Genomic DNA, 16,386 nt, shown 5'->3' on the forward strand with positions numbered 1-16,386 from the left:
CATGCACCCATGTCCTATTTGGGACATTTCTGAAGCTTGCCAATGTAATTTACCCCCATCAAACCATATATTTTTGTAAAGTAGACACCCTAGGGTATTTGAAATGCTGGTATTTTTCATTTATTGCCATAAAAGTGTATATATTTGAAATGTTGACACCCCAAGGTATTGTATATGGAGTGCTTTGATGACTTTGATGCAACCGTTTTAGCTAAAAAAAAATGGAGAAAGTGTATGGTTGTAATTTTTATTTTTACACACACATTGCTTTTTGACTATGATTTAGGAGAGCTTGTTGTAAGTTATTGCAAGAAAACACTCCAGGTTGTTTTCTGCAAGACCCCCTGAGTACACCCATGCCCCCCATGCATAGGTTTGACAGGGGTTTTGTTAAATAACAGCACCAATTTTAGAACTTATAAAAAATAGAACAGTGAAATGTAAAACTATGGCACAGTAACAGTAAAAAACAAAAACAAACAAATTTAGTGACAGTAAACATAAACAAGCCCCCCCCCCCACCCACCAAAAAAAAAAAAAAAACACAACGGCAAATGTAAAAAATTTAAATTTACTAGTGGGTGATACCACTTAAAGCAGTCCCCAATGCAGAGTCCAGGCTGCCCTGGGCAATCAGGACAGTAAAAGGTGGTGTCCCTTCTCTTCCCCCTCTTGGTACAGACTCTGCATTTTTTTTTTAGGTTTCTGCTTTGCGGCAGCAGGGGGGGGATTTTAAAAATAAAATGACTAGTCCCAACTCTGCTCTCTCCCATCACCGCCCGGGGAGCAGGTGCATCTTGGTACAAAATCCCTGAACTTGCAGCACGGAATTTATGGGCATATAAATTAGTTTGGGCGACAATGTTCCCCAATATATCATCACCCAGAAACACCTCCATAAATTGCTGGGGGCTAAATCCTGCCACATCCACATTTATGCCAGGATTTGCTGTGAAGGGTGGGATATCTGGCCTCTAGCGATGAGGCATTACCCACCTTTCAGCAGCAATGGCAGCTGGAGCAACACGTCTCCTTCTGGCAGGGGGTTAGGAGGGGGGTGGCCGCCACAGATACATCACTATCAGTTGAGACTGTATCTAATGATGTATCTGAGCATATGGCAGGGTCAAAATTGGGGTCTAAGTCCGACATAGAGGCATCTGACTGACGCAAGGATGGCATATGCCTCCTCAGCAGTATATTTTCTCTGTGACATGATTTATTTTTATATGTCACAGTAAAAAAAAAATTACTAAAAAAAAAAATCAACACAAAAATTTAAATTAACTAAATGGCTCTGAAAAGAGCCTTTGGTTATAACAAAAAATTACTAAAAAAACAAATTATCCCCTAAAAAAAATGCACAGAGCAAAAAAGTGCTTTTGTGCAAGAGTCAGTGATTTGTAGTGATCACTGGCAAGCTAGGGGTTAATGGCTCTGAAAAGAACCTTTGGGTTTTTCAATTTTTAACCTAATATAACTAAATATATCTCTCTCCAACAAAAACGCAAGTGAGGAGAGGGAGGGAGATCCACACTGATCAGTGTCAATATTTACTAATATTGACATGATGACAAATGGGATATTTTGTTATTATAAATTAAATTATAAAGCAAGCTCAGATTGGATGACCCTAGCCTGCCCCATATGATGAGACAGGCTAGGGACACCCCCAGAAGCCCCATGATGCACTGGGAATCACCATCTTTGAAGCCACATGGGGGAGGGCCGGACTAGGACCAAAAAGAGGCCCGGGAATTTTAGGGCAAAGAGGCACCTTTCCCCCCCCCCCCACTTCTCACAATTTCTTATTTAAAGGGACAGTCTAGTCAAAATTAAATTTCATGATTCGGATAGGGCATGTCACTTTTAACAACTTTTCCAATTTACATTTATCATCAAATTTGCTTTGTTCTCTTAGTGTTCTTTGTTGAATGTTAAACCTAGATAGGCTTATATGCTAATTTCTAAGGCCTTGAAGGCCACCTCTTCTCTGGATACATTTGACAGTTTTTCACAGCTAGAGGGTGTTAGTTCATGTGTGCCAATATATATAACATTGCGCTCGTGGAGTTACATATGAGAGGGCACTGACTGACAAAAATGCATGTCTGTTAAAATAACTGCGATAAGGGGACAATCTGCAGATGCTTAGATACACGGTAATCACAGAGGTTAAAAGTATATTAATATAACTGTGTTGGTTATGCAAAACTGGGGAATGGGTAATAAAGGGATTATCTATCTTTTTAAACAATAACAATTCTGGAGTAGAATTGTTATTGTTAAAAAATTGCTAGCAGCCTCTTATTTATTAATGACTCTAATGATTATTATCCTACATAAAATGAGAAATAAACAAAGTACAAAAACACAAATACAGACAAATTGCCCAGAGAAGATAAAATAAAAGCTCCAGATTCACAGAGATTAAAATATTTGTATATGACAAACTATGTATAGGTAAAGATTTTAACAGTCCTGTTATGTAGACACTGAAATCAACCTCTTGGCATCATAGATAAGCATCCCACATATAAGCTTTATGGAAAATATTAGGATAATTACTCAAAAAAGGATGAACTTCAAAGGGAGTATAGTAGCTTACAGTTTAACCAGGAACCCCTGGCCCCTGAGTCCCCCAAACATCGATCTGAGTTACCCCCCCTCTCCCAGAATGTATAGTGTTAGGGAACTTAGGGGCATACTTGAACATTACTAATCAGGTGTTCAGGCACCCTGTGAGGGCTACTCCTGGGGCTGATGGGGTTTACGGGGGGGGGGGGGGTGCTGAGGTTGATTGGGATTACAAGGGGGCTAGTGAGGGTTACAATTTGGGGGTGCTGTAACTACCATCAGCCCCAGGGCCCCCCTGTAACCACCATCAGGCCCCCCTGTAACTACCATCAGCCCCAGGGCCCCCTGTAACCACCATCAGCCCCCCTCCTGTAACTACCATCAGCCACGGCCCCCCCCCCCTGTAAACCCAATCAGCCTCAGCACCCCCCTGTAAACCCAATCAGCCCCCGGGCCCCCCCCATAACTTCCATCAACCCCAGGGCCCCCCTGTAACCACCATCAGCCCCAGGGCCCCCTTGTTACCACCATCAGCCCCAGGGCCCACCCTGTTACCACCATCAGCCCCAAGGCCCACCCTGTTACCACCATCAGCCCCAAGGCCCACCCTGTTACCACCATCAGCCCCAGGGCCACCCTGTAACCCCAATTAGCCTCAGCACCCCCCTGTAACCATCATCACCCTCAACAGAGTCAGTAACCCCCATAAGCACCAGCCCCTAGCGCCTTGAGTTGTCTCCATCTCCACTGTGTTACACTATCAGTGCCACTGAAGTCCCGCCCACTGCCCCCGAAGACCTGCCCCCGCCGCCGGTAATATAAATAAAATTTTTTTTTTTAAAAACTGGCTAAAAATCTTATTTTTCTTTAAAACTGCCTTTTACAAATTTGATCACATACACTGTCACACACATAGCCTAAGCCTAGCCTACCGTTCTCCACTCCTGCTCTCTTGGCTGTGACTGTGTTAATCTCCGATCACCAACTTCTTCTCAGTCTTCAGGCTGCTATGGAGCTCCTCCTCACTAGTCGGCCCCATCATCATTCTAAGAGCCTGCATGCTCTTAGACAGGCACACATAAAAAAATAAGAAAAACAACCACTCACTGTCTACTTTCATGGGCCTTTTTGTGGACAGGGGTCTGCCTGGAGCTGCAGCTCCAATAGCCCCTATGTTAATCCGGCCCTGGAGCTAAAGTAAAGCCCAACAGCTGCACCGGCACCACACTAAAAAAATGTTTTGGTGCACTCAATATGCGCGGTTAGTGGGTGGGGCTGAGATAACCGGCGTCCCACCAGGCATTTGCCCGCTATGCCCTATGGTCAGTCCACGTCTGGGAGGGGGGCTTGAGTTGATGGAGAGTGGGGGCTTATACGGTAACAATCTGGCAGCAAACAGGTAGGCAGTAAGTACTTGCTTCTTAACTCTGGAGAGACCAGAGAGTAAGTGTAATCAGACACACGTTTGCACAACCAGGCAGGCTTACATGCAGCAGTTGAGGAAACATACTCCTCTGTAGTAGTGGTGAAGGGAGGATTGTAGAGAAATCTTCAACTTTGTTTAGTAACTAATATTCAAAGACAAGTACTGAGTCTAAGGAGACACAGCACAGGTGTAGCTTCAGGCTTCAATGCCCAATAACTAAGCACCTGTTTAAGTTGCTCGGATTACTTAAATAGGGGAGTGACAAACATTGCAGGAATTCCCAGGAGAAAAGGAAAAGGTGGACTGGAATCCTCACACCCTCTCTGCATCGGTGGGTAAAAAAGGTATTGCAGTGATGCCTCAATATCAAGGCCTCACTGCAATACCTTGAAAGCAGCTGGAAGCGATCATGATCGATTCCACCGCTTTAAACCCCAGAGGACGTGCCAGGAACGTCCTTGGTCGTTAAGGGTATTTATTTGTTGGACGTTCCTGGCACGTTCTCGGTCGTTAAGGGGTTAATAATAAAAGTCTTGAGAAGATACACGTCACTGTTAAAGGGACATAAAAGTGCAAACATGGAAATCATTTTATTACTGCACTATTTCTTTCATATATCTATTTGTATAACCCCTGTAAGCAGGTTAAACACATAGTTAAATACAGCTCATGAGCATCAATGTGTTACTGAGATCAAGCTGAAAACATCTGATGAGCCTATAACAAGAGGCATTTGTGTGTAGCCACCAATCACCATCTAGCTCTCACTAGTGCACTACTGCGCCTGAGGGTACCTATGTATGCTTGCTAACAACGGATAACAAAAGAACAAGTTATATTTAATAAATAAGGCACTTAAAACTGTATGCACTATCTGAATTTTAATTTTGAGTTTCCTGTCCCTTTTACGTAATGATAAATTGTGACATTTTACATAACTAAAGTGCACATGTTTTATAAAGTGACACTTCATCACATATAGGGCATCGGAACCCATGAATTTATGAATACACATATTTTGATAAGATAAGCATGTGATTAAAGCAATTAATGCATAGGAATCAAGTCAATATATATATATATTCCAAAATCTACACACACACACACACATATAATACAATTAATACATAGGAATCGAGTTACCTAAGTAATATATACTGTATATATATAAATAAATCTACACAGACACATAATACAATTAATGCAGGGCCGTCCAACATATTTGTTGTTTCTTTATAGTTCTAGATTTAAGGACTTACATACTAGACATTATATTTTGGTATTTACCCACCTCACACGAATATAGGATATCTATTCTGTACATTAATATTCTGTGTGTATGTTTTTGGTGGTCTGTGGGCCTTGTATAATCACTCCTGTTGGACAGCACTGGATTAATTAATGCTTGACATATATATATATATATATATATATATATATATATATATATATATATATATAAAAATACTGATCACTTCATACACACAATAAAACATGACAATGCATGGAGCGCACAGTACATACCCAAAACATCTGCAATATGACGCATTCATGAAGAAAGAGTGGAATAAACCAAAAACAATTATACAAAACACACACTTTTACGGAGGATGATGAATGAGATGACAAATGTGACAGATAATTTGTGTAGTTCATATAAACAAATAACATATGAAGAATGAAACATAAAGATGTAAAACTTCCACTCTGTATAAACTCAGTCTATACGCACATCTGACATACCATTTATACTTAAAGGGATAGTCTAGTCAAAATTAAACTTTCATGATTCAGATAGAGCATGCAATTTTAAGCAACTTTCTAATTTACTCCTATTAGCAAATTGTCTTCATTCTCTTGGTATCTTTATTTTAAAAAGCTGGAATGTAAGCTTCGAAGCCAGCCCATTTTTGGTTCAGCACCTGGATAGAGCTTGCTGATTGGTGTCTAAATGAAGCCATCCAATCAGCAAGCTCTACTGGTTCTGAACCAAAAATGGGCCGGCTATTAAGCTTACATTCCAGCTTTTTAAAATAAAGATACCAAGAGAACAAAGAAAAATTGATAATAGGAATAAATTAGAAAGTTGCTTAAAATTGCATGCTCTGTCTGAATCATGGACGTTTATTTTTGACTAGACTATCCCTTTAATAACATATGAAAATGTACAAAAAATACAAAGTGATTAATAAAAAGGGACATAAAACCCCAATTTGTTCTTTCATGATTCAGATAGATCATATAGTTTTAAACAACTTGCCAATTTACTTCTATTATTTAATTTGCCTCGTTCTCTTAGTATTCTTTGTTGAAGAAGCAGTAATGCACTAATGAAAGCTAGCTGAAAGCCATTGACAGGAGGCATATTTGTGCAGCCACCAATCAGCAGCTTCTAAACATACCTAGGTATAATTTTTAACAAAGGATACAGATAGAATTAAACAAATTATTTAAAATTGCATGCTGTATCTGAATCATGAAAGAAAGAAAAAAATGTGTTTCCTGTCCCTTTAACTCTAAACAAGTTAGCTTTTTAGATTAAAATGTAACATTGCTTTTATTTATTTATTTTCCTACTGCTTGTAATAGAACTGTCTGAGGTCATCTAAATAGGCAGAGCTCCTACTCTATACACACAGCTGTCCTTAAAGGGACATTGTATTTAAAATGAATTATAATGCAAAGAGTACTTATCAGCAATTAAGTAATGCACTGCAAACGATTTGTATAAAAATAATATTGTAAAACATCTACATTTGTAATTGTGCCTGCAACATTTACAGGATATTGTTGTTTCTGAGCACACCAGGGATATACCTATTGAAAAGCCTTTATAGCATGTTTATCTTCGCTCATCTTCTTCGGATTGTCAGAGCCAGATACACAATGATCGTTTAGATCAGATTCAGGAGCTCATTTGTAACATGTTGCAAGGTCATGTATGCTTGTCAGCACCAATAAATAACAGGAAGTAGGAAAAATAAATGAAAGCATAATGCGTGGGTTTTTTTACTAAAAGGGAGAAGACAATTCTATTATGCAGATGAACACTATTAAAGCATGGCCTTTTATTTTCCTTGTAAAAAAAGGCAAATATATCTTTAAACATTACAAAAAACCATTGCATATCTGTGATTGCATAAAAACAGGACTGCTATGACACATTGAGGCCAATTTATTAAAGGTCTTGCGGACCTGATCCGACAGGCGGATCAGGTCCGGAAGACCTCACTGAATGCGGAGAGCAATAAGCTCTCCGTATTCAGCATTGCACCAGCAGATCACAAGAGCTGCTGGTGCAACGCCGCCCCCTGCAGACACGCGGCCAATCGGCCGCCAGCAGGGGTTGTCAATTAACCCAATCGTATTCGACCGGGTTGAATTCCGGCGATTCCTGTGCGCCTCATCAGAGCATGCGGACAGGTTATGGAGCAGCGGTCTTTGTGACCGTTGCCTCATAACTGCTGTTTCTGGCGAGCCTGTTTCACACGGCCTCAAGCTTCATTCGGAGCTTGATAGATAGGCCCCATTGTCTAAATCTATTGTCTATTTATACCCCATTTTATAGCAACGATCCACGTGGTATTGTAAGACAAAGCTACTCATCTGAGAATATCATATGATTGAATTGAAAACCCCTGAAACTGTACCTAGTGACTATGGATTAGAAGTACATTGTTTTCCTGACTGCAGTGCTTATGTGTTTTTCACTACAGGTTTAGATTTGTAGTGTCATAAAATATAATGAGGAAAGTGCCAACATGTGTACATTGTTATAAATATGCATATATCATGGTGACAGCCCTGTATACAATCTGCTTCCTTCCAGTTCCACCATCTTATAACTGCGCCCCAGTTTTATTCTTGCAAATGTTTGGAGTTACGCATTACATATTATAGAAGGATACACAAATATTTAAATAGAATAACAAAAATATATAGTGAGCTCAATAAAAAAGAAGATGATATGAATATATAAGAAGCTACTTTAAATATATTCTAGTTTTTTGCCTCTTTAAATATTATTTTTAGACACCTCTAGTTAAAAGGGACACAAAAAACATTTGATTTTAAACAACTTTCCAATTTACTTCTATTATCTAATTTGCTTCATTTTTTTATAACCTTTGTTGAAAAATATCTAAATAGGCTCAGTTGCTGATAATTGGTGGTTGCACATATATGCCTCGTGTGATTGGCTCACCCATGTGCATTGCTGTTTCTTCAACAAAAGGATATCTAAAGAATGAAGCAAATTGGATAATAGAAGTAAATTGGAATGTTGTTTAAAATTGTATTCTCTACCTGAATCATAAAAGAAATATTTTGGGTTTCATGTCCCTTTAATTTAGCCTTATAGGTTACTGCATTAGATGTACATGCTTTATATGGATCTCGATGCCAAAGTTTAGATTTCTTTTACCAAGTCATAATTCTATAGTTCGTATTCTATAATAAATATGTGAACAAATCAACATGAAATAATTAGTATACATCATAATTTAAATCTATACAGTTGTAGCTGTATGTTTCTATATGAACTGTGATTAGATGGATTAATCATGCCAGGTACTTACCTAAACTTGATCTTGTGTTCGATCTCTCTATTATCGCGTGTTTGCTTGGGTTATTTAACACTGAACGTTTGGCAAGCGAGATGTCTGCAGTGACTCGTGTGATAGATATTCTAGGGGGGAAAAAGAATGTTTAATTTGAAATTGTCATTGTCTTTGTATAAACAAAAAAACATTAAAGTGATGGCAAAGTTTACATGTCCGGAATCTAAGCTATATTTTAGATGGACTTTAACTGATCACTTCTAATAAGGATGCACTGTCATTTGCTTTTGAATCTAGTCTTCCCATTCTAATACCCTGCTCGCTGGCCGCCCACTTCAAAACTCATGTTTTTTTTTTTTTAAAAGCTAATGGTTTGAAATATTCTCCAATCGGTGTTATAGCCATTTTGTAGCTAGAGCGCCGACTGGAGAGCAGTCAAATCTATTAGCTCACAAAAAATAAGAGTTTTGAAGTAGGCGACTGGAGCGCGGGGTAATAGAATGTCACGGCTAGATTAAAAAGGAAATTACAGTGAATCTTCATTAGAAGTGATCAATTAAAGTCTATCTAAAATATTGCTTAGATTCCGGACCTGATTTTAAAATCACTAAAAAGTTCACCATCACTTTAAGACTTAAAAGTAATAACAATGCTCTAATTTGCAAGAACATTTTATTATTAAAAAGAACGTTCATTTATAATTATGTGCAAAGACCTGCTCAGGATTTAAAAGGCTTGCAGTTCCTGCAGTTCCTGAGGAGGATACAGCAGGTGATTGGTGGAGTTTTGTAAATGCCACTCCTGATTGGTTGTTTCCTGCTCAGGAGCTCCAAGATTGGGACTCTACCTATGGGCGCCATGTACTAAGCTTCGAAGTGACCGTCCGTCTGTATTTCCGCGTCAAAATTCGCTCACGATCTGCTTCTCGTATGTATCAATCTGCGATCTGCTCGAAAAACCACTATTTTCATCAGCGATCGTAATTTTACTCAACTCATCGTTTCGAAGCCTTTTTCCACTTACTACATGTTCGATCGCACGTAAATTCGCTGTAATCGGAAATTATGAATGTTACAACTAATCTGCCCGCTCCAACTTTCACTGTAACTTCACGTGATTTGCTTCGCGACCATTTAGGTAGCGAATACAATAGAAAACTATAGGGGGTATCAACCTGACGCCAGGTAGAAGTACTTAAGTGAAAGGACTAGACTACTATTGTAGCATTATTGGTTTTTGGATCAGTGAATGAAGATGGAGACACTTTTACACATGTTTCTTTTCCGATTAATTCAATTACGAGGAAGAAGGGCTATACAGGCACCGGTTAACAACTTGCAAAGAAGGAGAGGTAGAAGAATTAGAGTCCCTAGAGTTTTCTTCCACGTATGGGTTTGGAAAGCATTTCTGATCGAGAGATTATCCAGAGATTCCGTTTGGACAGAGAAGCTATTATGCAACTTTACAATGAAATAGCAGAATACCTTGAACCAATGACAGCGCATTCACAAGCCATACCCGGACTATTAAAACTGTTGGCAGCCTTACACTTTTTTGCCACCGGTTCATTCCAAGCTTTGTCTAGCGTTATAATTGGCATCAGCCAGATTTCTGGGAAAATGCACATTCTTATACATGTCAGCAGCCAGACGTTGCCGCTTGTCTGGCGATTATGACACCTAGATCGTCACGTGGTTAAAGAACTAAACCAATCAGGTCGCAGACTGCTTCTTAACTTTGCTCTTTCGCGCCGAACGAAGCTTCAAAGTTATCAATAATCCGATTGTCTTCGACACACAATAGACGCGAAATTTTACGGCTTGGTTTTTAGTACATTCATGTAACGAAGTGCCAGCCGCATGGTGCGAATGCCGGCGGGTTATTTCGATACGGTCTGTGCGAAAAAATTGACGCCTTAGTACATGGCGCCCTATGTGTCTAAAGAAGTTAAATGAACAGCTATCTTAGGTAAATAATTAAAAAATACATTCTTTAAATATTTTAAATTATAAATGCAGTTATAAATAGATTATGCATCTTTTTGCTCATGGTCCAACAGAATAAACATTACATTTAAAGACTGAATATTGTAATGGCACTGTTCTCTGGACAGTAAAACTAGGAGATGTAGGAAACATCATAACAGTAGGTAACTAATGTAAAAAAGCTGCTAGGTTATAGAAGTATTGGCACAGAATGATGATAAACAACAATGCCATGTGTGCATTGCTATTGTAAGTGCAAAGTACACGAATAAAAGGTTATATGATAATTAGTTTATAGATGGAAATCCAATCTTCTTGCAGTGGAAAAATATAAAGAGATGTTAAACTTGAACATTTTCCATCATCTTCATCCAAATACATGGTCCCTTCTTATCTTGAAGCCCTCAGTTTTCATTTTGAGCCTCTTTTGGTTACTGCCAATTGCAGTAATCTTCCTGAAGTCAAAACAAGCCTTCTGGAATCATTTTTTAAATGTATCTTTTTCTTAAGATCTGGTTAGCTACTTGATCATGTGGGGGGCTCAGTTTTAGAATTAAGTCATCATATATTTGATTGGATGAGAAATGAGGATAACATCTAATGTCACAAAGGCTAGTGCCAAAATTAAAGCAACTGCTAAAGAGTAATTATTGACAAACCATAATTTACCATAGTAACATACCCTAAAACACATACTGTATGTCTAAGGTTTGGTTGAAAAATATGGAAAGGTTTTACAGTGGTTACATTAAAACCAAATAAATGTATTTTAAACAACATTTACATTTTAGAGAAGACTCTTTCACTGGTATGTCACTGAACTTGGTGATCTTTTGACATTTTGGTAAATTTATGTAAGTCTCACTGGAGTTCTAAATTAGTTAAAATAGAAATTGAATTGACAGTAATAATACTGAAATAGCTGGATGCAATCATAACATTTGTTTAAGTAGCAAATCTTTTCTCCCCGGGAACATGTCAATTGTATTCTACCTGATGTACTCCAGAACAGCACGAGCACTCTCTCAAACACTACAGCTATGCCAAATGTTTTAAGAATGTTGATTAGGCAGTGGAAAGAGAACGTGAACAAATATAACATATCCTTTAACTGGCCCACCATACTCTTTCACTGGCTTGAGAAAAAAAAAATCCACTTTTCAGGGTATTTAATAACAACATTAAGTCTCCTAAATGCTGTAAAGAAACAACTAGTTTATTCATTAAATACTTTTATAAGTTAAATAGGTTTTAATTTAGTTCTTTGCAACCAACAACTGATTGGTAGTTAAAATAAATGAATAAATTATGGGTTAAAAAAGATACAGAAAATTTAAATATAAACTTTATTTAAGTTAAATTGTTATCACCAGAGTCAAGCAGCAATGCTGGATGCCTGTAATGCTGAATATCACTCAGAGGTAGGGTTGATCACTATTGCTGCTGAAACAGCATTCACTGTAAAGCAGCCAACTGGTGCACGGTGCATACTTTTAACAATTTATAATGCAGTTTAAAAGGCTACATACATTTGGTACCAGCTTATCATGGCATGAATCCATTTAAAGATAGTGGCCTCTAGCACTATTTTAATCCCCCCCCCCCCCCCTTAGCATGTAAGCCTAAGAGCCATGCTGTTTGTAGATCACCTTCTTTAGAGCTGACAACAACAGTGCCACTCTTGGCAGGGCCCTCTACCCGTCTGATCCCTATAAATGTTTCCTTGCATTCCGCCTATGTTTAAAGCACTGCGCAATCTGTTGGCGCTCTACAAATAACCGATAATAATAATAATAACAACAATTCCCTCATTGTTTATACTTTGTGTGTTTAATTTTTTTCTAATTATTTAAAAGTGCTAACAAAATATGTACTACCTTTTATGACAGTCATAATTTTTCATCTCCTTTAGTGCTGATAAACTTCCTGATTAATCTGTATGATGTTTATAAACTACTCAACAAAGTACATGGAATAAGCAAGAAAACAATGTGAAACAATTATTAAGTAACGTGATATGCATATATAAATATTCACTTACCGCCCTTCAAATCTGTGTTTTAAAAAATCAAATAATGCTTTTTGCATCATATCTGTTACCTGTTGACAGAGAAAAAAAATATTGTAAGCTTATGAAACACCATATTACTCTTTAGTGTTTATTAAATATATTAATAAGCTTATCAACGTCAACATGGCTCATGTTTTGAGAAACAAAAAATTACAGCTCCAGAGAACGTCATAAAATATAATCAATGTTTAATGTAAAAAGATATATTATGCAATTAAAATCCTAAAATACAAAAAAGTACAATAAAACAATTGCCAAGCTCAAAGTTGAAAAAGTGAGAATGATTGCCTGGCCAGACTTGCTCCACAATGCGTTTCAAGGTATTGCACCTTCTGCAAGTGCATCCACTATCGTTCATTTTGAGGTTTATATACATGCAAATTTTATGCCTAGTCAATCACTAACTTTACCTTATTACTAATCATAGAATATCATCATGGTTAAATACAATGTTATTTTTTATATATTGCATACCATTTCAATCATAAAATATATCAGTTATTATAAATATGATTATTGACTATGTTACATACTGTAGTTAAAAAATGCTTTTGGAAACATTGATCAAAATTGTTTTTGCTACACAATGGTGCATATAGCAACACATTACATAGTATTAACAAGATTTGCTGCAAAAATAAAATACAAAATATCACTTATATTGAACTAACCGAAAAAATAACAATATAACAACCACCCAGTGTTCGTGCTTGAAACTTTATATAGTGAAAGTTCATTAATTTGAATGTCTTTAAAAACGTGCACCATCAATGTGCTAAAATGATGAAAAAGGAGATAGTCCCAAATATTATAAAAAATTATCTACTTTTCGATGTAGCTTTCACCTCAGAGAAAGAGAAAACTTGACAAAGTGAAGTTTCATTAAAATACAGCAAAAAAAGGGAGAATATGAACCTTACTCACGTATTCTATAGCTAAACTGAACTCTTAGGTTAAGTAGCATGTGTTAAAACCAATCCCCAAAATCACAGCAAATAAAATGTATTATCAAAAATTGTGTAACAGGATATATAACACAAAGGTAATGTAGGCGCAATCCCCCTTTGGCTGATTCTACAGAAATGAAACAACAGTAAGAATTAAGCTCTCTAAACTGATCTTGGAACCAACACAGGTGAAACCATAAATGGAAGTTCAGCCTCTTGTGTTGTATTTGTGCTTATGTAGGCACTCCAACGTACGTTTCACCAACTCTACTGGCCTTCCATTTTAACAGTCACAGTGTTCATTGATTGTTTATTCTCCTTAACCCTTCCTTTATCTTTTTATTTGACAAGGACAACATCCATAATGAAGCTACTCGATACAAAACAAAATATAATCACACATCAGTAAAATTTCTTCACTTTTTTATATAAAATATTTTCTTTAAATAATTTTTATTAAATAGTGCTATTATGAGTGTAACTGTATTTTAAATTGTATTTTTATTCTAGCGTAATAGTTAATCAGAGCTCTGAAGTTGTGCTATCCTAACGTGCATTAAATTAGATTGTACACAAGCTATAGCGTTTACTTTAACTTGTAGTACTTCCAATGCGCGCAAACAGGCGCGGTAAACCTGATATCATTTGCGCGCAACAGCTGGCACGCCACTCATAAAATAGCCCTTTATTTGCTTTGATCCAGTTGCAGTCATGCTGTTTGTCTTTGAGGATTGGTTTTAGCCTGAGAGCTCAGTTTAGCTCTTGAATACGTAAGGTCCATCTTCTCCCTGTTTCTGCTGTATTTTAATGAAACTTCAAGTTTTCTCTTTCGCTGAGGTGAAATCTTCATCGAAAATTGGTGGACTATATCCTTTTTCATCATTTTAGCACATAGGTGGTGCAGATTTAAAGACTTTTTAATTTAATACATTTTTTTAAATTTTATCAAGCACTAACAATTGTTGCTTGTTATATGGCTAAGCATAACAATTTAATGTTAATAAACCTCAAAATAAACGCTAATGGACACAAATTAAGAAGAATTAGTGATCTGTGTAATGCATCATGTGAAGGTTCCTATCATATCTCTTTCCCTATAAAATCTATGCAAGTAAAGACATATTTGACCATACAACTTCACCAGTAAAAAGTTACCTTTTGAAGAAATCTTTTGAATCTGCTGTTACTAGATTAAGAGGTATTAGTAAAAAGATGCAGTGTTGATCTTATTATGGCTGTATTTGCATGCAGGGCCTTTTGATTAAATGCATGATATCGTTCATTATCAAAGAACACAGACTTCAAGTTTGGAATTTTCAGATGGTGATCACTTAAACTGAAAAATTTCTAAGCTTTTATGAATCTGAATGAGAATTTAAAGTGATGGTAACTCCAATCGTTTAACAAGCGCTAGGATTTACCATCACTAAAAATCAAGGGGAGTTTGAGTGATCAATTCTAAAAAAATGGTGCTAAACTAACCCTTTCTGTGCCACTGCACAGACCTAAACTCAGTGGCTCCGGCCGCCCACAGCACATCAGTCTTCTATCAGTGAGGTGCTGCTTGCACCTCTGTACCAATAGAAACCTGTCAGTTGACACGCACAACTATTGGTTCAGAGGCGCCAACATCACCTCACTGAAGGAGGCCGATGTGCCGTGGGCGTCCGGAGCCAATGAGCTTAGCGCTGTACAACTGCACAGAAAGAGTGAGTTTAGCTCCCGTTTTTTTAGAACTGATCACTTAAACCCCCATTGATTTTTAGTGATGGTTAATCCTTACGTTTGTTACATGCTTGGATTTACCATCACTTTAACCAATGACCTTAACAAGCAACCATCCTGGCAAACCAAAAAGTACCAATGCGCATGTGCACCACATTGCTTTTATCAGCCAAGATGGCTGCCGCATCAAGCATAATTTGAGTGCTCAGCAACCAACTCCACTTCTACAAGTGAGCAGCAGTTCCAACCTGCTGAACCTGAAGGGGGGCAACTGGTATAAATGTTAAAGTTGGAAAAAAAATGGGACAACTAAGGGTGGTTCCAGTACCACAGGGCATGGGTCCCAAACTTGGGTAGATGCTTGGAAGGGGTGGATATGTTTCTATATAGAAAGTGGAGATATGAAATTCACTATCAATAACATTCGCCTATCTGCATACTTTGAGAATACATTTTGCCAGATGTTAACCAATGCGGCAAAAGTTCACAGATCAAGAGTAACTATGATTAATATTTAAAATCACGAAACCCATACTGAGCAAACACAATAATGCTGGTATTGTAGAAGACAATGTTCTGGATAGTTCTGAAGTTCTAGTCAGACAAAAATATCTCTGATTATGAGATAAAAGCAAAAAAAGAAGAAAAAAAATACATAGCACATTTTATTTAAAAAATGTATACATTTACCCAAATTATGTTCCTCAACTACTTAAAATTTATTTCCAGAGATGGAGGAGCATAAGAGAGACAAGTAGCAGTGGGGGACATTCATTGATGATGAGTGAATTAAATAAATATGATGACAGGAAACAGTTGATGAACATTATAGAATTAGTAGATATGGGTATGTCTGGTTATATAGCTTCTGCCAACTTTGTACAATGTCTCCGGTTATAATGCACTTCAGTAAAATAGCAAAGTTAGATTGTCTAATTAATAGTGGAATCTGGTAGACACTCACAAAATAGCTTTGCATCCCATTTTCACATTGTCTTATATATCATAAAATGATTTAAATCTATGCCACTGGTACAGTAAGCGATAGAAACTATTATAGCACAGTCTTATGTAGACACATATTTCATTATGAAAA

The 16,386-nt window shown here is 37.3% G+C and overlaps 1 protein-coding gene across 1 annotated transcript in view; it reads right to left on the reverse strand.

Moving 5' to 3' along the window:
• Positions 1 to 16,386, reverse strand: part of CACNB2 (calcium voltage-gated channel auxiliary subunit beta 2) — a 535,276-nt gene that overhangs the window by 56,782 nt on the left and 462,108 nt on the right. The window contains exons 8-9 of the mRNA XM_053713972.1: positions 12,589 to 12,647; positions 8,581 to 8,690 (exon numbers count right to left, since the gene is read on the reverse strand). Of these exons, the coding sequence (XP_053569947.1) occupies positions 8,581 to 8,690; positions 12,589 to 12,647 (169 nt within the window). The remainder of the gene's footprint in view (positions 1 to 8,580; positions 8,691 to 12,588; positions 12,648 to 16,386) is intronic.

This window comes from Bombina bombina, chromosome 5 (assembly GCF_027579735.1).
Source record: "Bombina bombina isolate aBomBom1 chromosome 5, aBomBom1.pri, whole genome shotgun sequence".
NCBI classification, from domain to species: domain Eukaryota; kingdom Metazoa; phylum Chordata; class Amphibia; order Anura; family Bombinatoridae; genus Bombina; species Bombina bombina.